General features: G+C 45.5%; 1 protein-coding gene across 1 annotated transcript; it reads right to left on the bottom strand.

Annotated features, from left to right (window-relative positions):
• Positions 1-10,915: 10,915 nt before the first annotated feature.
• LOC129699334 (cytochrome c oxidase subunit 7A2, mitochondrial) lies at positions 10,916-24,391 on the bottom strand. Its single transcript, XM_055639008.1, has 4 exons — positions 24,237-24,391; positions 18,012-18,101; positions 12,924-13,008; positions 10,916-11,139 (listed from the first exon to the last, which is right to left on the bottom strand). Exons 1-4 carry the CDS (start codon positions 24,264-24,266, stop codon positions 11,084-11,086), a joined length of 261 nt encoding a protein of 86 aa, XP_055494983.1. The 5' UTR covers positions 24,267-24,391; the 3' UTR covers positions 10,916-11,083.
• Positions 24,392-25,886: the final 1,495 nt, after the last annotated feature.

The following is a 25,886-nucleotide window of genomic DNA, read 5'->3' as shown; positions in this document are numbered from 1 at the left end:
AAGGGGAGAGAGAGAAATGGAGAGAGAGAGGAATGGGGAGAGAGAGGAAGACCGCTTGTTAATTGTGCTTCCTCAGTGGTGATAAAAGATTACGCCCCCTGTGTGGACCAGGGCCTTCTTGTCATTAGTGTCTGGCTTTGGAAATAAACCATATCACGCAAGTTCATCCAACTACAAGTCCCAGTGTAGTCATTGTCATGGCCGATACCATGATACCTTGAGCACTAATGTTGTAGACCGGTATCTAAACTAAACTAAACTAAACTATGTTGGATGAATGCTGGAGAAACTCAGCGGGTGCAGCAGCATCTATGGAGCGAAGGAAATAGGTGACGTTTCGGGCCGAAACCCTTCTTCAGACTGATGGGGGGTGGGGGGGGAGAAGGAAGGAGAATGTTGAATGTTTATTTTGGCTAAATGAGCTCGCTAAATGAGTCTGTGTATGTTGGGAGTGTGCATGTACAGTGCAGTACATTCTGTGTGATTGTATGTCGGATGCAAGTGTGTGTGTGTTTGTGCATAGATTGGGTTAACACAGAATGAGCGGTGTAGCAAAGAGGCCAGCAATACAGCAGCTCATTCAAGGACAGCACACTGGCAGTGCAGGCAACACAGGCAACACAACCGGCTCACAGCTACAATGACTCAGCTTCCATCCTGACCTTTGCTGCCGTCTGTGTGCAGATTTTCCACAGTCTCTCTCTGTGACTACATGGGTTCCCCCCCCCCCCCCCCCCCCCCCCCCATGAATGCTCCCCCCATGAATGCTCCATTTTCCTCCCACATCTCAAACCACACGCTGGCTGTTAGGCTGATCAGCTACTGTGAAGTGTGTCTATTGTGGAGGTCCATGCTCGGAATTGGTACCATCATTGATAGGATGCGGTATAATGTGGGGGAATGGGAATAAATGGATGAACCTCCCTTCTATTGACTCCATATATACCTCATGTTGTCTCGGCAAGGCCAGCAGCATAATCAAGGACAAGTTGCACCCTGGCCACTACCTCTTCCCCCCTCTCCCATCAGGCAAAAGGTATAGAAGTGTGAAAACGCACACAACCAGAGAACAGCGCTGCAGAGAACTACCTCTTTGGTGACCCTCTGACTATCTTTGATTGGACTTTGCTGGCTTTGCCTTGCGCTAAATGTTATTCCCTTATCATGTATCTATATACTGTAATTAGCCCGATTGTAATCATGTATTTGTCTTTCTGCTGACTGGATAATACTCGACAAAAGCTTTTCACTGCACCTCGGTACACGTGACAATAAACTAAACTGAAACTGAATGGGGTGAAGGGATTTCCCCGAGAGCCGGCACAGAGTCAATGGGCTGAATGGCCACCCAAGTCATAGGAAATAGTTCACTGAAGAAGGGTCTCGAACCGAAACGCCACCCATTCTTTCTTTCCATCGGTGCTGCCTGACCCGCTGAGTTACTGCAGCATTTTGTGTCTATCTTCGGTGTAACCAGCATCTGCAGTTCCTTCCTACTAATGTTATAGGAGAAGAATTAGGCCATTTGGCCCATCAAGTCTACTCTGCCATTCCACGATGGCTGATCTATCTTTCCCTCCCAACCCCATTCTCCTGCCTTCTCCCCTTCTCCCCATGAGCAAGGTAGTTCAACATGAGGACTATCATATCTGCCCCCACCACCACTCCAGATACCAGGCATCCACCACCCTCTGTGTAAAAACATACTTGCCATGTGCGTCTCCTTTAAACATTGCACTTCTCACTTTATGGCCATGCTCACTAGTCTTTGACATTTCAATCCTGGGGTAAAACGATTCTGACTGTCTACTCTATCTATGCCTTTCTTAATTTTATATACTTTTTAGTTTTAGAGATACAATAGCCACCGAGTCCGCGCCGACCAGCGACCCCCCGCACACACTAACACCATCCTACTCACACTAGGGACACTTTACAATTTAACCAAAGCCAATTAACCTACAAACCTGTACGTCTTTGGAGTGTGGGAGGTTACCGAAGGCTCTGAAGAAAACCCACGCAGGTCTACGGGGAGAACGTACAAACTCCGTGCAGACAGCACCCGTAGTCAGGATCGAACCCATGACTTTGGCGCTGTGAGGGCAGCAACTCCGCCACTGTGCCACCCCGGTCTTCTTCTACCAGGTCTCTCCACGAGCATCTTACTCCAGAGCTCCAGAGAGAACAATCCAAGATTGCCCAACCTTGCCTTGTAGCCAATACCCTCTAAACCTGACCCTGCATCTCCCTCTTTGGTCTATTTCTGCCTTAAAAATATCCACTGACCTGGCCTCCCTGTGAGTCAGGGGTTATGTGGCAAAGGCAGGAAAATGGTGTTGAGAGGGAAAGATAGATCAGCCATGATTGAATGGCAAGGTAGACTAGATGGGCCGAATGGCCTACATCCCCCTCCTGGAGCTTATGAACATGACCAGATAACTGCGTTCACAGCTTATCTCCAGGTTCCCTCTGATACTATTCTATCACATCCCCTCATCCCCACCCTTCCTGTGTCTTACCAACCTTCCTTCGCCTTCTTCCCACTCCTAACAAAGTATTTCCAATCTGAAACACCGACGATGTTTCTCTTCCCACAGACAATCGGAACCCACTGAGTATTTACAACTTTCTCCGTGTTGTTTAAACATTTCCAGCACCTGTAGTTTTCTTCGTGATTTTCATCACTTTTTCCTCCAAACTCGTTATGTTTACAAATATATTTTTAGATTTCCAGCAGCCGTGGTCTTGTTTGTGATTTTTGTCGTTGTCTCCCAGTTCTCCGCTCCCTCCCTCCCCCCTCTACAACCTTTTCTGTTTTTTTTTAATATATATATATTTTAGATTTCCAGCAACTTTAGTTTCGTTTGAGATCTTCATCTCTTTCTCCCCAGTTGCTCCCTCCCAAAATCTTTTCACAAGTCCACAAGTTATGGGAGTCGAATCAGGCCATTCGACCCATCGAGTCCACTCCACCATTCAATCGATGCTGATTTCTGCCTCCTAACCCCATTTTCCTGCCTTTCTCCCCATGACCCTTGACACCCGTTCTAATCAAGAAATTGTCTATCTCGGTCTTAATGCTGAGTCCATGAATTGCAGACTTCAAGCAGTCACTCCATGCAAAGGATATGCAACAAAATACTAAACATGAATACTTTCATTTACATGACATTGCTGTGTCCCAAACATTAATGTGCCCTGAAATGGGGGGGGGGAGGGGGGGGGGACTATGTATGAACACAGCTGTAATTTCTACATGGTGAAACCAAAATGTATTAAAATGGCCTTTATTAAAATCTGACAATGTGCACTTTAACCACGTGTGATTTTTTTTTCTATTACAAATCTCAAATTGTGGAGTACAGAGGCAAATAAATAAATGATGGGCCTTTGTCCCAAACATTATGGAGGGCACTGTGTATAAATATAAGATTTCCAGTAGCTGTAGTTTTGTTTCTGATTTTCATCACTTTCTCCAAGTTCCACTCTCCCTCTCCACAACATTATCCTGTTTTTTTTTTCAAATATATATATAAATATTTTAGATTTACGACATCTATAGTTTGGCTTGTGATTTTCATCACACTTCCTCACTCTCACTTCCTCCCTCTCTCTCTCTCTCTCTACCCGTTTCCTCCCCCAGGGTGGGTTGCAAGGTACAAGTTCACTTTTTACTCTGCCTCGGGTGAAAGTCGACTCGAAGGGTCTCGACCCGAAACGTCACCCCCCATTCTTTCTCTCCAGGGATGCTGCCTGTCCCGCTGAGTCACTCCAGCATTTTGTGTCTATCTTCTGTTTAAACCAGCATCTGCAGTTCCTTTCTACACACACTTGTAATCTCTGTCGGTTGACTAGCTGAGAATGGACTCGCCAATGCTACCAGCAAGGCGGTCGGGTTTTAAGGAGCAGAAGAATCGCTGGAGTAACTCAGCGGGACAGGCAGCATCTCTGGGGTGAAGGGAGTGGGTGACGTCTCCAGAGATGCTGCCTGACCCGCTGAGTTACTCCAGTTTTTTTTGTGTCTACCTTTTATTATTAACCCGGCATCTGCAGTTCCTTCCTACACAACTACAACAGAGGCAGCCGACAGGGAACAGCGTTGTTTGATTTAACTGAAAATGCCCGGCGCCTTGGAAACACGAGTAAACAATTCAAAGAGATCTTTTCAAAAACTCGCTGGTGATTGCAGAGTCCAGCCGGGGGTTTTGTTTGATTCCTTCGTTTGGCATCCCTAGCGACCACAGTTCAAGGGGAAGCGTGGTTTTACCTGTACACAGACATACTCCCCCACCACCCTTGGCCCGGAGCATGGTTTAATGCCGGAGTAACTCAGCGGCAGCATGTCTGGAGAGAAGGTCGAGACCCCGCATCACAAGTTACTGACTGCAGCATTTTGGTGTAAACCAGCATCTGCCGTTGTTTCCTGCTCATGGATCATTGCTGCGTGTGTGCGACCTGCCATCTGTAATCTGTCTCTCACTGTATCCGAGACTTGAGTCAGTGAAAGCTTTGCCTTGGACCTGTAGCTTTCTGCATCAGTCATTGAACCTTCGACGACCCACCACCCCCCTCCTAAACATAGAAACATAGAAAATATGTGCAGGAGTAGGCCGTTCGGCCCTTCGAGCCTGCACCGCCATTCAATATGATCATGGCTGATCATCCAACTCAGTATCCTGTACCTGCCTTCTCTCCATACCCCCTGATCCCATTAGCCACAAGGGTCACATCTAACTCCCTCTTAAATATAGCCAATGAACTGGCCTCAACTACATTCTGTGGCAGAGAGGTCCAGAGATTCACCACTCTCTGTGTGAAAAATGTTTTTTTCTCATCTCGGTCCTAAAAGATTTCCCCCTTATCCTTAAACTGTAACCCCTTGTCCTGGACTTCCCCAACATCGGGAACAATCTTCCTGCATCTAGCCTGTCCAACCCCTTAAGAATTTTGTAAGTTTCTATAAGATCCCCCCTCAATCTTCTAAATTCTAGCGGGTACAAGCCGAGTCTATCCGGTCTTTCTTCATATGAAAGTCCTGACATCTGCACTCTCTTTCCCCGCACCCACGGGAGTTGGTTTGCCAGGGGCGGGGGGGGGGGGGGGGGGGGGGGGGGGGTGCAGAGAGGGTTAAAAGCCTTTTATGCCAACCAGGGTGCATCTTATGTCATCCGAGACACAGGTGTCTAAAAGGTGCAGCAAGCTGATTCAGCAGCCTGCCACGGCCACTGCATAAGTTGTTTGCATTAGAGAGAGTGAGAGATAATATATAAACTTGCAAAAAATTGGCGCAATGTGCATTGATGCTACAGGAAGGGATCCCTCGCTGTGACATTGGCAGCTGTTGTTTCACACACACAATATTAATAATTACTAAACCTACCTTGCAGTTTCTGCATCACGTTGGCGATGTCTCTGGGAGATCTCCCGTAGAGGCGAGAGGTCGCCATCCCGGCAGCGGCAGCTACAGCGGCGGCTGGGCACAATATCTGGCCGGGCGGCGGTGCAATAGATCATGGGCATCAGGAGGCGGCTCGCCTCTCCTCCCCCCGGTATCACTGGGGCGGCCCCGCACGGCTGAGTCACCGCTCACCCACCCACTCCCTACCCGCCCGCCCGCCCACTCGCAGCTCAGACACCACCGCTTCCCCACTTCCTTCCTCAAACAAGGCTGCAGCCTTCCAAGTCACCTCGTCCCCTCTTCCTCCCCCTCTTCCTCCCTCTCCCTCTTTCCCCTCTCCCCCTCCCCCCACCTCTCTTTCCCTTCCCCCTCTCTCTCACTCTCCTCTCATTCTCCACTCTCTCCCTCTTTCCCCTCTCCTCTCTCCCCTCTATCTTCCTCTCCCTCTCTCCCCCTGGAAATAAACGGTGGGATTTAACGCTAATCCCGGCCTTCTTGAGAACGATTAACGCCAAGGTCGGCTGATTATCCGCTGTGATGGATCGGCGGGGACAAGGAGAGGCGCCGGCGAGCGTTGAAGTGCATCTCCAGGTAGCCGGGCAGACCAGCCAGTGCAGCGAGCGGTCCATGGCTTTCTCGGGGTGACCGCTCCCGCTTATAGTGGCTGTGTTTACGGCAGGCGAATGTGTGCAGAATGTAGAATTCGCTGCAATTTTCAACCACAACAGTAATTTGCAAGGAAAGATTGTCGAACTGAAACGTTAATTCTGTGTCTCTCATCCCTGATGCTCCCTGCCCGTGGACATAAGAGTCTTACAGCACGGACACCTGCCCTTCGGCCCATCGTGTTCATGCAGTACTTTGGAAATTCAAGTGTTTGTCTACATGATTTTTTTAAATAACCAAGAAAATAGGAGCTCTTCAGTCTGAAGAATTCACAAAGTTTGTGTCTCACCTGCAATCCAGCCTTTCCTCAGAAGATGTAGAAACGAGGAACTGCAGATGCTGGATTATCAAAAAGGATAAACAATGCTGGAGTAACTCAGCGGGTCAGCCAGCATCACTTGGGAACATGGATGGAAACATAGAAAATGGGTGCAGGATGACATTCGGCCCTTCAAGCCAGCACCGCCATTCATTGTGATCATGTCTGATCGTCCCCAATCAATAACCCGTGCCTGCCCTCTCCCCATATCCCTTGACTCCACTAGCCCCATGAGCTCTATCTAACTCTCTCTTAAACCCATCCAGTGATTTGGCCTCCACTGCCCTCTGTGGCAGAGAATTCCACAAATTCACAACTCTCTGGGTGAAAACGTTTTTTCTCGCCTCAGTCTTAAATGGCCTCCCCTATATTCTAAGACTGTGTGGTCCCTGGTTCTGGACTCGCCCAACATTGGGAACATTTTTCCAGCAGGTGGCGTTTCGTGTGGGATAGAAGGGTCCTGACCCGAAACGTCACCTGTCGATGTTCTCCAGATATGCTGGCTGACCTGCTGAGTTACTCCAGCACATTGTGTCCTTTTTTTCAGAAGATACCTGCTCCTGGTTAGGTCCAGGAGTTGGAGCGTGGGATCCGCCACTCCAAGTAGTATGTGGGTGAGGTCGGTCGGGGCTACAGGTGCTCCATTGAAAGCATTTTATCAGGATGCATCACAGCTTGGTTTGGGAACAGCTCCATCCAAGACCGCAAGAAATCGCAGCGGATTGTGGACGCAGCACAGACCATCACACAAACCAACCTCCCTTCTATTGACTCCATGTACACTTCACGTTACTTCTGCAAGGCCAGCAGCATAATCAAGGACGAGTCGCACCCTGGCCACTCCCTCTTCTCCCCCCTCTCATTGGGCAAAAGGTATAGAAGTGTGAAAACACACCCCTCCAGATTCAGGGACAGTTTCTTCCCAGCTGTTATCAGGCAACTGAATCATCCTACCACGACCAGAGAGCAGTGCTTAACTACTATCTGCCCCTTTGGTGACCCTCGGTCTATCCTTGATCGGACTTATTAAGTAATTTTAGCATTACCTCTATAAGATCCTCTCTCATCCGTCTAAATCCGTCAGTGAATATGAGCCCAGTCGATCCATTCTTTCATTGTATGTCAGTCCCTCCATCCAGGGAATTAATCTTGTGAACCTACGCTGTACTGCCTCAAGTCAAGTCAAGTCAAGTCAAGTTTATTTGTCACATACACATACGAGATGTGCAGTGAAATGAAAGTGGCAATGCTCGCGGAACAACAAAACAACCAAACAAATTATAAACACAATCATAACACACATATTATTTTACATAATAAATAATAGAAGGAAAAACGTTCTGCACAGTTAGTCCCTGGTGCTCAATAGCAAGAATGGCCTTCCTCAAATTAGCACACCAAATCTGCACACAATGAGCAGGGCCTGGGCTCGGCAACTTCCACCTGCAGCCCGCTGGGTCATTCTGCATCCAGCCAATCGGCCCGCCTGGTCTTTTGACTATGCCAGTAAAAGAGGCTGTATCAATCAAGGCCCTCAGTTTAATCACATCAGTTTGTCTCAGACACATAATGCAAGTCCCACAAAAGGAAAACGTGCAGATACTGCCATCTTCTGGCCTTCTGCAGCTCCACAACACAATTCCATTGACCGTGTCGGAAAGAAACTGCAGGTGCTGGTTTAAACCAAAGATACACATAAAGCTGGAGTAACTCAGCTGGACAGGCAGCATCTCTGGAGAGAAGGAATGGGTGACGTTTCGGGTCGAGACCCTTCTTTACCATACTGTACCTGTGAAATTTCCACTTCCCCGAATATTGTTCTGCAGCAACTTAAACCTAATTTAGCAGGACGTTTAATTTTAGCATTACTTCCTTTACCACATACCTCAAGAAACAATGATATGGTTGCTACGTCTTCAAGAATTTCACCGCTGAATTATTCAGTGCATTCACTGTTACCATAAAACATCGGAGCAGAATTAGGCCACTCGGCCCATCTAATCTGCCAATCATAGCAGATCTATTTTTTCCCTCAACCCCATTCTCCTGCCTTCTCCCATAACCTGACATCCTTACTAATCAAGAACCTATCAATTTCTGCTTTAAAAATACCCATTGCCTTGGCCTCTACAGAAGGCGGGACAAAAACATTCAGAATATTTACGACTGAGATAAGGCTGAGATAATTTTGGCAAGTGAGGACGAAGGTTACGAGTTGGCCCCTTCAGCAGGGCTTCGGTTCTTGGATGAGATCACTGATTCCATCGCCTACTATGAACAAAATCCTCATTGCAAATACCTTGTCAAGCCCACTCACATTCTTGCATGTTAGAAAGAAAGCCCATCTGCGCCTCAACTTCTTGGAAGATTGAGGAGATTCAGTATGTCTACGAATACTCTCTTGAACTTCTACAGCCTACAGTAAAGAGCACATTACCTGGTTGCATCACGGCCTGGTTCGGCAACTCGAACACCCAGGATAGAAGATTGCAAAAAACGGTGAACACTGCTCAGCCCATCAAGGGTACTGACCTCCCCACCATTGAAGGGATTTACAGCAGTCGCTGCCTCAAGAAGTCAACCAGCATCAACAGAGACCCACACCACCCTGACACTCTAATTTCACTCCTGCCATCGGGGAAAGTGGTACAGGAGCCTGAAAACTGTAATGTCCAGATTCAGGTTCAGCTTCTTCCCTACAAACATCAGGCTATTAAACACTACAATCTCCAAATAGGCACTGAGCTACACAGACTTGGGGGTGGTGTTTTTGTTCGTTTTGTACTATTAATCATAATCATCATAATCATTTATTAGCCAAGTATGTTTTGCAACATACGAGGAATTTCATTTGCCATACAGTATTACCAATAAAGAGCAACAAGACACCCAAATATATTTTTAACATGAACATCCATCACAGCGACTCCCCCACATTCCTCACTGTGATGGAAGGCAAAAATAGTTCAATCTTCTTCCCTTCTTTGTTCTCCTGCAGTTGGGCCACTCAAATCTTCCGTTGTTGTGGTGATCTTGGCTCCCGCAGCCGGCAGTTGAGCCCTCCGCATCGGGGCGATGAAGCTCCCGCATCGGGGGATCTCAGCTCCCCCGCGCCGGGTGATCGGACTCCCGAGTTGGGGCTGGTTGAACCTCCTGCAGCTTGGAGCTTCCCGAAATCAATCTCTACCCGAGACTGCGAGCTCCTCGATGTTGAAATCCGCAGGCCGCGGTTGGAGCGTCGATCCTAGGCAAGGGATCGCAGGCTCCGATGGTAAGTCCACGTCCCCGCGGTGGGGCTCAAAGTCAGTCTTGAGCAAGACCTCCAGCTCCATGACGTTAGGCTGCAGAGCGACCGGAGATACGATGTGGAAAACAATCGCATCCCCGGCCAGGTAAGAGATTGAAAAAAAACTTACCCCCAAACCCCCTCCCCCACATAAAACAAACCACAGAACATTAACACATACTTTTAAAACACACTAAAAATAACAAAAAAGACGAAAGGACAGACAGACTGTCGGCGAGGCTGCCATTGCTAAAGCTTTATTGTGCAGTATGTATTGTCTTTTTGTTATATTAGTCAAGAGTGTTAAAATATGGTGATTACAGAGTACTATGTTTACATATGTGTTGTGCTGGCTTTAGTTCCCTGCTTTGTCTCCCCTCTTTCTTGAATAAACATTTTACATTTGTGATATTATATTCTTCTATAATTTTGCACAGAATCTCAGTGATGTTGGAAGGTCGCAACGAACATTCCTTCAACATTCCACCATTAGCATCCATGTCTTCAGCAGGTTTAGACGCAATGCCAGCAGTATTCACATCCCACAAGTGAATAAACGGGAACCTTTTAGATGGTGATTCAATGAGCGGAACTTACAACCACGAGTGCAGTAGACTCGAGACCAAAAGGAAAATGAATCATACTGCTGTGATCTTTGTGTAGGAAGGAACTGCAGATGCTGGTGTACACCGAAGATAGACACAAAGTGCTGGAGTGGGTCAGGCAGCATCCCAGGAGAGAAAGAAAAAGTGACGTTTTGGGTCGAGACCCTGCTTCAGACTGACCTATTCCTTTTCTCTAGGACCCGCTGAGTTACTCCAGTACTTTGTGTTTATCTTCAGTTTAGATTATTGTCACATGTACCAAGGTACAGCAAAAATTCTTTGTTGCGTGCTATCCAGCCAGCAGTAAAACAATACATGCTTATAATCGAGCCATCCACAGTGTATAGATACATGATAAGGGAATAATATTTAGTGCGAGATAAGTCCAGTAAAATCTGACCAAAGATAGTCCAAATGAAGAGAGTTTTATTGACATATGTCCCAGAAAGAACAATGAAATTCTTACTCATTGGTCACCAGAGGTAGATAGTAGTTCAGGACTGCTCTCTGGTCTTGGTAGAATGATTCAGTTGCCTGATAACAGCTGGGAAGAAACTGTCCCTGAATCTGGTGGTGTACAGAGAACTTGGTGCTTTATAGAGGCTTTAAATTTTTTTAATGAAATTGTGACAAACACCAAGTGCGAGATTAATCACTTTATTTCTTTGTTACATAAACTTGTCAAATAGGTTACTGTTCCTGCAAACCATGAACAGTCAATCACAAGATCAGATCCCTGAAGAGTTACCGTTTAGTTAAGACAGGGCTGTGCAATAAAACGGAGTTACAGACATGATTGTGAACAAACGCTACTTCTTACTAGGCAGGGCAGTGTCGAAGAGTACGTACATAACATAAAATGTACCTGAAATAAGTGGAAAAAACATAATTAGTTTCAGCATTTGCCATCAGACATGCAATTGTCGTTCATCACAGTCAGTTTACCGAAAGCAAGTAACCCTTGCATTCCCTCCCTCCATCCCTCCCCTACCCGAGTCGCCCTACTAGTTTCACTGTTTGTATCCACTCGTTATCACCTTCTCCGCAGCCAACAATGGATCATTGTGGGCTCCACCTTTCCCAGAGCATCGTTGCTGCCTTTCATTTGTCCTTTTCATACCTTTAAATTCATTTGTTCTTTGTACCTTTTCATATCTCTAGTTTCCCTCTCCCCAGATTATCAAGTCTGCAGAGGGTCACGACCCGAGGCAACACCTATTCCTTTTCTCCAGAGATGCTGCCTGACCCGCTGAGTTGCTCCAGCATTTTGTGTCTATCTTTACTGTATACAGTTTTCGCCGTGTTTTTAAGATAATAATCCCCCAACCCACTTCCTCCTACCCACCAGATCGTTACTCCCGAGTCACAACATGTCCTGCTCCTGGAAATAGGAAAGATAGACACAAAGTTCCAGAGTAACTCAGCGGGTCAAGCAGCATCTCTGGAGAAATAGTATGGGTAATGTCTCGGGTCAGGAGCCTTCTTCAAACTGGGGGATAGGATGGAATTGAGGAATGTGGAAATGATTTCAGTGGGGCAGGAGCGGGCTGAAACAAAGGGTATGCGAGGCCAGTTCTGCTTATGGATTTTGAGGTGAAGGTAAAATTGGGCCGTGCGGGGATAGGGAACGATGAGGTTGGAGGCAGTGGAGGGGTAGATTGCTGGAAGTGATAACATCAGAGATGGCCTGAGAGATAATGGCCTGGTGCTCATCCGTGGGGTCAAGGTCCAGGGGTAAGTGGGAGGAGGTGCACGGGGGTTGGCGCCAGGCCTCAGTCCACAGGAGGTCAGCTCGCCAGGCTACCACGGCACCTCCCTGGTCAGAGAGTTTGATGATAATGTTGGCATTGAGGATAAGAGCCAGGAAACCATGTAGCACCTTTGCATCCTTGACTTTGGTTAGGCTGCCTTTGGAGTATTACGCACAGTTCTGTTCACCCATTACAGGACAGATGAGGAGGCTTCGGAGAGGGTGCTGAAGTGTTTTTCCAGGCCGCAGTTTGGATTAGATAGGGTTCCCTTTAAGGAATGTTTGGACAAACTTGGACTAGTTTATCTGAAGGATTGAGGCTACAGGAAGACTCAATAGTACTTTATAAAAAAATTATGAAAGTCATAGATTGGGTGGACAGTCAGAATTCTTTCCCCAGGGTACAAATGTCAAATCAGTATGCCTTACACACATAAAGAGTGCATGGTTTTATGGTCAGAGGGTAAAAGTTTAAAGGAGATGTGTGGGGCTGGTATTATTTCTCCACAGAAAGTCACAAGTGCCTGGAACACACACACTGCCAGGGATGATAGTGAAAGCTTATACAATGGTGTTTTAGCTAGGCACATGAATATGCGAGGAACAGGGGGATATGGATCACGTGAAGACAGAAGGGATTAGTTTACTCTAAAATCATGTTCGACACAAACATTATGGACCAAAAGACCTGTTCCTATGCTACATAATCACAACCCCAAGTTACTGGACATCATTGGGCCCCAGAGGGCCCGAGGTAACATTGGAACAGTATCAAGTTCATTTGTCCATTCTTGGCACCAGACAGAGAAAGCTATCTAGCCACTGAGTGCTAGACAAGGATGCAAATGTGAGGTTTCATAGCTAACCCCCCCCCCCCCCATTCCGTACACGAGCCTTACCCCCAACAGTGAGTGCCATGGTCAGCCTGTAGAGGATGGCATCGGAAACGCCTCCTTTCAAGTGGATGGGCAACCCGTTGTCTGCCTGCAATGACAAAAGTAGGAATCAAAAAAGAAATGGTGTCAGGATCTGGTAAGGGGGGAGGAAAAATACGAAGTTGGTATATCCCTTTTGCACGGTTTTCATAATAGACCTTTTGTGTTTTTCTTTTTTCTTTCTTTCTTTTCTAGGGTCTATTTCTTAACTCTTTTCCCTAACTAATGGGTTTTTTTTTAAATTGATCACTCTTTTACACTAACACAACTTTCTCTCACTTTCTCGACTTCCTTTATTTCTATCTTTCCTTAAAGTTTAAAAAATGAAGGGGTACAATAAATGTAATAAGATATATCTGGCTTGTACTACTGTAATTTACTGTACTTCTAATAAATAAAAATATTAAAAAAAAAAAAGTAGGAATCAAACTCGTATACCATTGTCACGAGGAAAACCCAATCACCTAAAACTAGTGCTGGCTTTCATAGAATTGAGATACCGACTCAGATTCCCTACTTATTGACTACAAATGTACCGTGCACAATGACCAGACTCTTAGGAAAGTCAACGACAAGCTGGAAACCTCAAGGCCATATGAGCTGCCAGAGGAAGCTATAGAAGAAATAAAATTAGGACTTTCAAAGGACAGTTGGTCAGATATATGATAGGAAAGGTTTAGAGGGATTTGGGCCAAATGGGACCAGCCTAGAATGCCAACTTGGTTGACATGAACAGCGTGGGACAAAGGGCCCATCTCCACATTATGGAACTCCATGATTCTAATAGATCACTCGCATCCTGAGCATAGCAAGGTGAGTGAAGGGGGAGGTGGAGGAAGAGTCCAAGCCTGACAAGTATTGACAGTGGCATGGCAGGATAACTCGCATAGGTTTATGTGACAGGAGCAGAATTAGGCCATTTGGCCCATCAAGTCTACTCCACCATTCAATCATGGCTTATCTATGTGTCCCTCTTAACCCCATTCTCCTGCTCTCTCCCCGTAACCCTTTACACCATTACTAATCAAGAATTTGTCATCCTTCATTGTAAAAATATCCATTGACTTGGCCTTGGCAATGAATTCCACAGATTCACCAGCCTCTGACTAAAGAAATTCGTCCTCGTCTCCTTTCTAAAAGGAAGTTACTTTATTCTGAGATTATCGCCTTTGCTCCTAGACTCTCCCACTAGTGGAAACATTCTCTCCACATTCACACTATCCAGGCCTTTCACTATTCGGTAAATTTCAATGAGGTTCCCCCTCATCCTTCTGAGCTCCAGCGAGAACATGAAATAGGTTGATGAAGCAGGCAATGTTTGTGAAGTTGGAACGTGCAAAAATTAATTTCAGGATACAGCCAAGTTATTCTGGCTACATGTTTCAGATTAGGATATCGACCATTTTGCATTGTTTATGGTTATCTCACAGAAATGCTTAAAATTCCATCTTCCAAACTCCCTCCAAGCAGAAGTGTTATGCAATACCTTAGTTATCCGTTTATAAATGATAAATGACATGCCTTTGTTGGGCAACATCCAGCCAGCTTCTTGACCACACCAACTTAAGCAACCTTCTCCAACTATTACTCAAACTGCTCCAAGCCTTGCTTGCATTCTATTACTAAATGAACACTGCACTCAGAGTAGCTTGTGTTCCCTGCAGGAAACCCTTTGCTTTCATCCTCAGTACAGAAGGATTCGGGAGGACATACATTCCAGGGTGTGTCCAAACTGTTGCTACAATAGAGCTGGTGCTCAAATACAGAGCCAAAGGGACAAGAGGAAATAATTTCAGCCACAGTACTCTGTGCCTGGATATTATCCATATCATTCAACACTGGAATGGAACAGAAATCAATTAGACTTTACAAATGGTGGTGATCTCCAGGTTCCTTTAAGCCATTGTACCATTGCCTTGCACCATTCCACAACCAGTTCATACCCAGCTTGCTGACCAAGGTTTTAGTCACCTGTCCCAATGTGACACCCAGCCAATTCTATCTAACAATGCTGCAAAAATGCTTATTGCCTCACCTATATTAAAGCCACTGTCCTGAAGCAGGTGGCAACAAATGGGCTCTGGTTCTATTTACAGCCACTGCTACATCTATGTTCATCCAAAGTCATTTCCTTCCAGTAACGGACACATTTCAACATTCAAACAGTCCCAGCAATGCGTTGCCTTGTCTGAGCCTGCCGTGAGCCATTGGCAGATCAAATATTGCACAATCTACCTCTCGCAGTAATTGCAAGTGGAGTGCAAAGCAACTAGGTTTAAGGTGATGGGGAAAATATTTAATAGGAATCTCGAGGGGTGACGAGCTGCCAGAGGAGGTAGTTGTGGCAGGGACTATCGCAACGTTTAAGAAACAATTAGGCAGGTATATGGATAGGATAGTTTTGGAGGGATATGGGACAAACGTGGGTAGGTGGAACTAGTGTAGATGGGATATGATGGTCGGTGTGGGCAAGTTGGGCTGAAGGACCTGTTTCCATACAGTATGATTCTATCACTCCAATTAGGGTGGCACAGTAGCGCAGCGGTAGAGTCGCTGCATTACAGCGCCAGAGACCTCAGTTCGATCCTGGCGACAGGTGCTGCCTGGTCAGAATTTGCACGTTCTCCCTGTGACCACGTGGGTTTTCTAGGGGTGCTCCAGTTTCCTCCCACGCTGCAGACCTACAAATTGTAGGTTCGGTAAAATAGTCCCTGGTGTGTAGGACAGTGCCAGTGCACAGAGTGATCGCTGGTCAGCGCAGACTCGGTGAGTCGAAGGGCCTATTTTCACGTTGTATCTCTGAAGTCTAAAGTCTGCCCATTCTACAACATCTCTGGGATCTGCAGTGCCTAAAGGAAGCGCTCTCTCTGGATTAGGATTAGTGAGCTGTCACACAATAAGGCCAATAAAGCCACACATTTGGAAGAAAAGATTAAAGAAAGATTGAAAGAAAAGTGGATCATGCAGTTTCATGCAGCATTAAAGCTGAAGTGAAGGAAAAAAATGCTGTAGTAATGCTTTGAAGTGTCTTCACAATTGGCTGGTCAATGTTCAACATAACTATATGGAACGCACACATTCCACTGGGAGGCGATGATTCTTTGCTGGTCAGACACTTTGTAGAGACAAGCTAACTGGAGGAATGGAAGTGTTCGTCCCTCTTCCTCGGAAACTCAGCAACCTCCGATGTGCACCTCAATGCCTTAGGTTAGTCAGCCAACTATACTATTTATAGGCATGCAGCCAAAAAAGCCAAACCTAATCACAAACCAAGCTCACACCTTAACTACTGACCGTGTTTCTAGAGACAAAACGTTTGTTGGAAGCGCAAAAACAAATTCATTTCTTCACAAAGAAAAAGGGAGAGAAAAATTTAAAATTCACATTGGAAAAGCAAGTATTTTGTACACGTTTAAGGTCAACTATACAAGTTAAATATATTGAAGCTATTGAAAATGCTGATAACCCAGTACAAGTACAGTATTGACATTTTTTCAATTTTTGAGGCAGGTTCTATCGCAATGTTTAAAAACCCCTTGGGCAAGTACAAGGATAAGATAGGCTTAGAAGAATATGGGCCAAATGCACACAGGTGGGATTGGTGTAGATGGGGCATGTTGGTCAGCGTGGCCATGTTGGGCCGAAGGGCCGGTTTTCACGCTGTCCAACTCAATCTCAGTTTACTTCAAAGCATTTTCCAGTTTGCATTGCTCCTTAGTTGGGCAAATGAGTACTTTTCCAATCTACACAACGCGAGATAGACAAACTGCTGTAATTACTCAGTGCGACAGGCAGCATCTCTGGAGAGAAAGAATGGGTGAAGTTTCAGGACTCGACCAGAAACGTCACCCATTCTTTCTCTCCAGAGATGCTGCCTGTCCCGCTGAGTTACTCCAGCATCTTGTGTCTATCTTCGGTTTAAAGCAGCATCTGCAGTTCCTTCCAACATAACTTGTATCTGTAGGAAGGAACTGCAGAAGCTGGTTTAAACCAAAGATAGATACAAAAAGCTGGAGTAGCTCAGCAGACAGGCAGCATCACTGGAGAGAAGTAATGGGTGACATTTTGGGTCGAGAGCCTTCTTCAAACTGAGAATTGGGAGAAAGGGAAATGAAATGAGAGATATAGAAAGTACATAGAACAAACGAATGAAATATATGCAACAAGCAATGATGATCCAGAAAGCCAACAGCTTGTATCTAGTTTTTGTGGTGGAATAGCTACAGGGAATACTTTCTCCTATTACTATGTTGTAAATTACCTCAAAATTAATTTCAAGTTGTACCCTCAGATTGCACTCTCAAGAAGTTTAAAATGGCTAATTTTGATGCAGGCACCCAATCCCTTTAGATCGTAGATGTAATCTATTGATAAATTTGACTATACAATGATTAACATTTTATTGCAGATCTCACCCTGGCAAAATGTGAGCTTAAGTAACAGGGGGCCACAGTAATGTGAGAAAAACAAATCTGCAGGGCTTTCCTTTAGCTTGGTGTTGAGATCCAAGCCATTGGGTGGGTGCAGCAGAGGGGGATCATGACATAGCAGTGCCTGGAACTCCATTTTGGTTACTGGTAGAAGTTGACTACCCACCGTTTTAAAGTACGACTAATTTACGCATGACATAATAAAGTGCTGAATCCATGCAACTCAAACCCGACACTTTCCATCACTTTCCATCAGTCTCTACTAGTTAATCAGTAGCTCATTTTGTATTGCATCATGTAAACTACCAGGATAGCCAAAAGCGAAAGGACCTTCCAATATTCAATTGTTTACAATTCCTATGCACAGTAAGAACAGCAGAAATCAGCTTTGATTCCTACATAGAGTATTGAAATAATAATTTAAACATTAAATGCTTGCTGGTTCATTTGCACTATGATGCATTAATTCTCGTGATCTCCTCCCACACCATGTTCTACAATGTGCCCAGAAGCTTTGAAAACTTATGACGCAAGTTATTAGCAATACAACGAGAGCGAAACTTATAATAAGGGTTCACCTGCCCCAAATAACCCCAACTTATTACACGCACGCATCGCTTACCTGGAAGATCTTCTGCTTCTCGCGTACCCTGTTCTCCACCCCTTTGCGGGCTGCAGTGCTGAATGTTCGCTGTGAAAGCTGATGGAAGGCCTGAGGGGAAACGACAAATGGAAATGTTCAGATATGAAAAGACAAGGATGACTCCTGAACCCTTTTTTTGGTCAACATTCATGACTCTGAAGAGAGATGTGCAGGATTCTGCAACTGGATATAGATAGTTTGAGTCAGTGGGTGAATACTTGGCAAGGGGAGTTTAACATGGCGAAAGTGCGAGGTCATACACTTTGTTAAGAGGAACGCAAAGGCAGACGATAATTTGAATGGAAATTGCTACCAGATACAGTGGGATCTAGGTGTTATTGATCATCTCTAGTGTATTTTGTAATTGGTATATACTATAGTGTGTGTGTCAGGGCAAAAGGGCATTTAGTATTGCATACAGAGGACTAATCTGGGAAAATGGTTTGTTTTGTGCATTCTGTATTTTCCCCATATGCTAATGCAGGCCATTCAGCCCATCAAGCCTATGCCAGATCAGAGCAAAATCAGATCAGAGTAGTAGCTCTATTCAAAAACCTCCATTTGCTCTGGTATTTTATTTCGTTCACATGTTTAAACTATAATATTTTATTATTAATGTTTAATGTTCTACGTGTCCTTGTATGTGTACATACTTGGCCAATAAACTTATTCATTCATTCATTCAACTGAACAGACAAGTCACACAAAATTCAATGGCAAAGGAGTGACATGTATTTTCACAGAAACTAAATAGGACACGTAAAATGAGGTGAAGAACAGAGGCAATTATAAAACACAGAAATTGTTCCCAACAGCCTGGGAAATGGAAAGTTTTTTAAATGTATGTGGAGGAGCTGAAGATTAATAAATAACATACAACACCACATCACAGGAACAGGCCCTTCGGCCCACAATGTCCATGCCGAACATGATGCTCAGTTAAACTAACCTAATCTACGTGTTAGAAACATAGAAAATGGGTGCAGGAGTAGGTCATTCGGCCCTTCGAGCCTGCACCATCATTCGATATGATCATGGATGATCATCCAACTCAGTATCCTGTACCTGCCTTCTCTCCATACCCCCTGATCCCTTTAGCCACAAGGGCCACATCTAACTCCCTCTTAAATATAGCCAATGAAATGGCCTCAACTACCGTATGTGGCAGAGAATTCCACAGATTCACCACTCTGTGTAAAAATGATTTTCTCATCTCGGTCCTAAAAGACTTCCCTCTTATCCTTAAACTGTGACCCCTAGTTCTGGACTTCCCCAACATCGGGAATAATCTTCCTGCATCTAGCCTGTCCAACCCCTTAAGAATTTTGTAAGTTTCTATAAGATCCCCCCTCAATCCTCTGAATTCTAGCGCGTACAAGCCGAGTCTATCCAGTCTTTCTTCATATGAAAGTCCTGCCATCCCAGGAATCAGTCTGGTGAACCTTCTCTGCACTCCCTCTATGACAAGAATGACTTTCCTCAGATTGGGAGACCAAAACTGTACGCAATACTCCAGGTGTGGTCTCACCAAGACCCTGTACAACTGCAGTAGAACCTCCCTGCTCTTATACTCAAATCCTTTTGCTATGAATGCTAACATATCATTTGCTTTCTTCACTGCATGCTGCACCTGCATTCCTACTTTCAGTGACTGGTGTACCATGACACCCAGGTCTCGTTGCATCTCCCCTTTTCCTAATCGGCCACCATTCAGATAATAGTGTACTTTCCTGTTTTTGCCACCAAAGTGGATAACCTCACATTTATCCACATTATACTGCATCTGCCATGCCTTTGCCCACTCACCCAACCTATCCAAGTCACCTTGCAGCCTCCTAGCATCCTCCTCACAGCTAACACTGCCCCCCAGCTTCGTGTCATCCGCAAACTTGGAGATGTTGCATTCAATTCCTTCATCCAGATCATTAATATATATTGTAAATAGCTGGGGTCCCAGCACTGAGCCTTGCGGTACCCCATTAGTCACTGCCTGCCATTCTGAAAAGGATCCGTTTACCCCTACTCTTTGCTTCCTGTCTGCCAGCCAGTTCTCTATCCACATCAATATTGAACCCCCAATACCGTGTGCTTTAAGTTTGTATACTAATCTCTTATGTGGGACCTTGTCGAAAGCCTTCTGAAAGTGTAGGTGATCTATATCTCTCCATTCCCTGCAGATCTCTGTGTCTTTCTAAAAGCCGATCTAAATATCACTATTGTATCTGCCTCCACTCTCACCCATCACTCTCGGTGCAAAAAACCCCAAAAAACTTACCCCACCCATCTCTTTTAACGTTGCACCTTTCACTTTAGTCTTTTGACATTTCCACACTGGGAAAAAGGTACTAACTGTACACCCTATCAATGCCTTTCATGATTTTATACTTCTACCAGACCTCCCCTCATCCTCCAACATTTCAGAGAAAACAACCCAAAGCTATCCTTGTAGCTGATACCATCGAATCTAGGCATCATTCTTGAAAATCCCTTCTATATCCTCTCCAAGCCTCACATTTTTCTTGCAATGGGTCAACAAGAACAATAATCATGAAGTAATGCTGAACATTAATAAAGCATCCTTAATACGTTATCTGTAGAGGTAGTGAAGGCTGGACAATGTCAGAATTGGGCAGCGTGGAGGGGCAACGGCAGAGTTGCTGCCTTACTGTAGTGTTGTTACAATCCCTGCCATCAGTGGCGCTTCAGATCTGCCAACTGAATTAGGCATGGGACTCAAGAGGCTGTGGGGTGGGGGGTGGGGTGGGTAAACTGCAGGTTTTTTATGTTGTCAGCGAGGGATTTCCTCTTACAACAAGCTTATGTCGTAGAGGAAATCCAGTTCTGTCATCCATTCGCGTGTTTTTTTTTCCAACACGTTGGGGTCTATTGCATCGCTGGATTTGAAAGTCGGGGCTCAAATTCAAGGCCTTCAAAATCACGGATTGCAACTTCTGGACAAAACAACAGCTATGTAGGATGTTTATTTAACATCTTATCTAGTTTTTGGTGTAATTTAATTTTAATCTGATGATGCAAAATAAGTTAATTAGGCTCCGATATCAGCAACATGATCATCCGTATTGTGTAATTGTCTGTCCATGATCACTATTTTCATGCTAAATATCTGACTAAAAACTTCCACAGTACATACAGATGTACATACATTTAACATGTCGGCGGTATGTATGTCTGTGTAAAACGGCCCTTGTCCTCCTCGATCGCAGCTTTTGAGTTGTCAATAGAAAGACAATAGGGAACAAAATGCTAATTTCCTAGTGTGATAATTACCATTACTTTTTTTAATACTGAAGATATTAAAGCAAATTAGGTAAATATTAAAGGGTTTTTAATGCTTTATCTGATGGGATAAATTACAGGCTTGATTTTAAAAATCTCAAAATGTTGTAACATTCCTACTTCCTGCCTCATAATGGCTGGCAATATCATCAAGGACCCACACCATCCTGGCCACACACTCATCTCCCTACTACCTTCAGGTAGAAGGTACAGGAACCTGAAGACTGCAACGACCAGGTTCAGGAATAGCTACTTCCCCACAACCAACAGGCTATTAAACTTGGCTCGGACAAAACTCTGAACATTAATATCCCATTATCTGTTATTTGCACTTTATCAGTTTATTTATTCATGTGTGTATTTATGTATATAATGGTATATTGCTGCTGACCTTCTACCGCTCGTCCATCGAGAGCCTGCTGACATACTGCATTACAGCATGGTATGGCAGCTGCACCATGGCAGACAGGGAGAGGCTTCAGAGGGTAACCAGGACAGCGCAGAGGATCATTGGCTGCCCTCTCCCCTGATGGACATCTACACCTCCCGCTGCCTTAGCAGGGCAAAGAAGATCATCAAAGACAGCTCCCATCCTGCGTTTGGACTGTTCGACCTGCTGCCCTCTGGAAGGCGCTATAGGTGCATCAAATCCAGGACAAACAGACTCGGGAATAGTTGCTTTCCGAGAATTATATCTACTAATTCAAATTCACACATGCACTGACTACACCGCCCAACACGGACTTCCATCTGTATATATGTATGTAGCGCCGCAGAATTTGTGCACCTATTCCCCCCCCCCCCCCATCTCCCTTCTGTTTTTTGTTTTTTCTGTTTCTTGTTTTTTGTGCTAAATTGTATGTATGCACTGAGTACGAGCAGCTTTCAGTTTCACTGTACATGTATAGTGATAATAAATGGCATATCTATATGGACACACTGATCTGTTTTGTAGTCAATGTCTACTATGTTCTGTTGTGCTGAAGCAAAGCAAGAATTTCGTTGTCCTGTCAGGGCACATGACAATAAACTCTCTTGACTCTTGACCCGGGTTTGATCCTGACTATGGGTGCTGTCTGTATGGAGTTTGCACGTTCTCCCCGTGACAACATGGGTTCTCCCCGAGTGCTTCGGTTTCCTCCCACATTCCAAAGACATACAGGTTTGTAGGTTAATTTGCTGTGGTAAAATTGTAAATTGTACCTAGTGTGTAGGATAGTTCTAGTGTACAGGATGTGTACGCTGTATCTCAAAAATAAACTAAATTAGGCTGAAAGCTGACAACTTTAGTTAAGATGAAAAATGAAATGAAATGATTCAATTTATTGTCATTGTCAGTGTACAGTACAGAGACAACGAAATGCATTTTTAGCATCTCCCTTGAAAGGGAGACACAGGGCGTCGCGGTGTGCCCGCGCCTGCCGCCGTACATTCCATTACAGGCAAAGGTGGGTGACGTGTCTTGCCCAAGGACACAACGACAGTATGCACTCCAAGCGGGATTTGAACCGGCTACCTTCCGGTCGCCAGCCGAACTCTTAGCCCATTGTGCTATCTGTCGACTTGGGTTACTTATAGACCCCACACATCATGATTAAACCACAGAAATCCAGAAGCTATTTTGGTTTAAGGTGCTCTTCCAGTGGACAATTCTAGCCACTGGAAATGTTACACCTTGATCACAAGACTCAATAGATTTTGAACAAAAGGTCAGGACTCTCCAACACTGCAAAATACATTTTGTATCTACAGGGTCTCACTTAACCAGAATATGTATATATTTTTTTATATTTCAACCACTGTTTTTAATCTTGTACATCCTAATATATTGCAAACAAAATATATGAAAACAGCTTACTTCCTGCCAGAACACATGAAACCCTTTTCCTTCTTCCCTCTCAACCCCATAGTCAAGTCACATTTATTTATAGAGCACATTTAAAAAACAACTCTCATTGGCCAAAGTGCTTTACATTTGTTTTAAGAATAGTATAAACAAACAAACTACATACATATAGCCCTCGCTCAGTGGACGTCAGGAAAGGCTTGGGAGTATAGATAAGTTTTTAGTCTTGACGTAAAGGAGTCGATGGAGGGGCAGTTCTGATGGGAAGGGGGATGCTATTCCAGTCTAGGAGCTGCAACCGCAAAAGCGCGGTCGCCCCTAAGCTTATGCCTAGACCGCGGGATATTCAGCAGGCCGAAGACGGCCGATCTGAGGGACCTGGAGGTGGAGTGGTGGGTGAGAAGACTTTTAATGTAGGAGGGGGGCAAGCCCATAGAGGGCTTTGTAGACATAGAGGGCCTTGAAATGTATACGGAACCGCATACTCCTGCCTTCTCCCCATCACCTTTGACACGCTTAGTAATCAAGATCATATCAATCTCAGGTTATAAAATATCCAAGGAGTTGACCTTCACCACCATCTGTGGCATTGATTTCCGGATTCACCATCCTCTGACTAAAGAAATGTGACAAACGGTCAATTTGTTCCACAAAAGCTGTCTGACCTGTTAAGTTCCTCCAGCGTTTTGTAATTTTCATTTACATATTTTCCCTCAGTTACAGCTAAACCATAGGTATCGCCCTTTTTCGGTCCGTCCCCCACCACCCCACCCAGAATATTTTGGAGGACCAGGAAACCAAGAACCAAGCCCGGTTGCTGCTGCTCCTCCTCCATCTCCATCAGGGGCGCCCCCACCACCCCTCCTCTCCTGCCCCGTCCTCCTCCCCTTACCCCTCCTCTCCACTCCACACCCCTCGCCCCGTCTCCACACCCCTCGCCCCGTCTCCACACCCCCACGCCCCCTCTCTCCACACCCCTCGCCCCGTCTCCACACCCCACGCCCCCTCTCCACACCCCGCGCCCCGTCCCACGCCCCGTCTCCACACCGCCCTCTCCTCACCCGGAGGCCGCGCGTCGCCAGGCCGCTCATGTCTCCGTGACTCCGCGCAAGGACACACAGAGGACCACAATCCCCCGCGCTGACAGGGAGAGGCGGCGGAAGTGACGCCAATGCAGTCACATGCAAAGATCCTATAGCGAAGCACCGCTATAAGATCTTTGGTCACATGGTACACACGGAGCGTTAATCACGTGGTGCCCGGCGACGCGTAGATCACGTGGTGTCCGGCGATGCGTTGATCACGTGGTGAGCGAGAGGCAGGTACAATCAAAGATCTTTGGGTAGAATGACATCATCACGCTGCATGACGCCATCACGCCCGCCGCCCCCTGCTGGCGTGAGGGTTCATAAGGTCATGGGATAGGAGTAGAATTAGGCCATACACCCTACTGGGATGTGTGAGGAATGCCATCAGCCGGAAACAGTTCAGCATGCTCTAGTTGCATGTAGAAGATATGCAACAGAAAGAAGAGTTTTGATCAATGAAATGAAGAAAATTGGAATGACAGATATATCAGAAAAGAACATTCTAGAGTATGGAGGGGAAGGAAAAGGAGTAAATTTGTTGTTTAATTTCTTGAGGGCCTCTGGCCTTATAAAAAGGATATAAAGTAAAGACATGAGGACTGTGGAGTGAAGCCAGAAGGTGGCAGCAATGCAACATTGTGGATGCCGGCTGCCGTAAAACTCCGAAGAAGAAGAATTAGGCCATTCGGCCCATCAAGTCTACTCCGCCATTCAATCATGGCTGATCTATCTCTCGCTCCTAACCCCATTCTCCTGCCTTCTCCCCATAACCCCTGACACTAGCACTAATCAAGAATCAATCTATATCTGCCTGCACTGTGGGAGGATGGTGTTGACCTTGTTGGTGTTGGTTGGGAGCCAGGCTTCACCCTCACCTCTCCTCTCCCACTACATGCTCCACACACCAAATCCCCACGCCCCATCCCCCTTCCCACAACTTCTTCCACATTGATAGACACAGAGTGCTGGAGTAACTCAGCGGGACAGGCAGCATCTCTGGAGAAAACCAATGGGTGACGTTTCCAGGTCGAGACCCTTCTTCAGACTGAGAGTCAGGGGAGAGGGAGACACAGGGGACGAAGGGAAATGTGGAATAGATCATTGTTAGATAGAAGGTGACAACAAAGCATACAGAGATAACATTTAATCGGGCGGGGGGGAGTCCGAGTCCAACTGGTCAGAGAACTAGGATGTGGAGGGATGAAGACAGAGGAAAAGCAAGGGTTATTTGAAGTTAGGGAAATCTATATTCATACAGCTGTAGTGTAAGCTGCCCAAGCGAAATATGAGGTGGTGATCGTCCAATTTGGGTTGGGCCTCACTCATCTGACAGTGAAGGAGGCCCAGGACAGAAAGGTCAGTGTGGGAATGGGAGGGGGAGTTAAAGTGTTTAGCAACCGGGAGATGAGGTAGGTGTAGCGGCAGATTTTTATATCGTTCAAGAGATTGCTCCCTCTAATTTTATTTTGTCAACATTTTCATGGTTTAGGCAGACTGCGCAGAGATGTTCAGCGAAAAGGTCGCCGAGCCTGCACTTGGTCTCTACGATATATAGGATATCAATATTTTTAGCTTCAAGTAACCCTTGCTTTCCCTCTCTCCCCCACCAGTTCTCTGACTGGT

Source organism: Leucoraja erinacea, chromosome 8, assembly GCF_028641065.1.
Source record: "Leucoraja erinacea ecotype New England chromosome 8, Leri_hhj_1, whole genome shotgun sequence".
NCBI classification, from domain to species: Eukaryota; Metazoa; Chordata; class Chondrichthyes; order Rajiformes; family Rajidae; genus Leucoraja; species Leucoraja erinaceus.
The sequence above is the reverse complement of the archived record's forward strand: the minus strand, read 5'-3'. Positions and strand labels throughout refer to the sequence as shown.

Excerpts from the sequence above, each read along its gene's own strand:
- LOC129699334 (XM_055639008.1), bottom strand. The coding sequence starts at position 24,266 with ATGAGCGGCCTGGCGACGCGCGGCCTCCGG. Across the intron at positions 18,102-24,236 it reads TGGCGACGCGCGGCCTCCGG|GCCTTCCATCAGCTTTCACA; the intron begins GTGAGGAGAGGG and ends GTTTCCCCTCAG. Across the intron at positions 11,140-12,923 it reads CATGGCACTCACTGTTGGGG|GTACATTTTATGTTATGTAC; the intron begins GTAAGGCTCGTG and ends CACTTATTTCAG.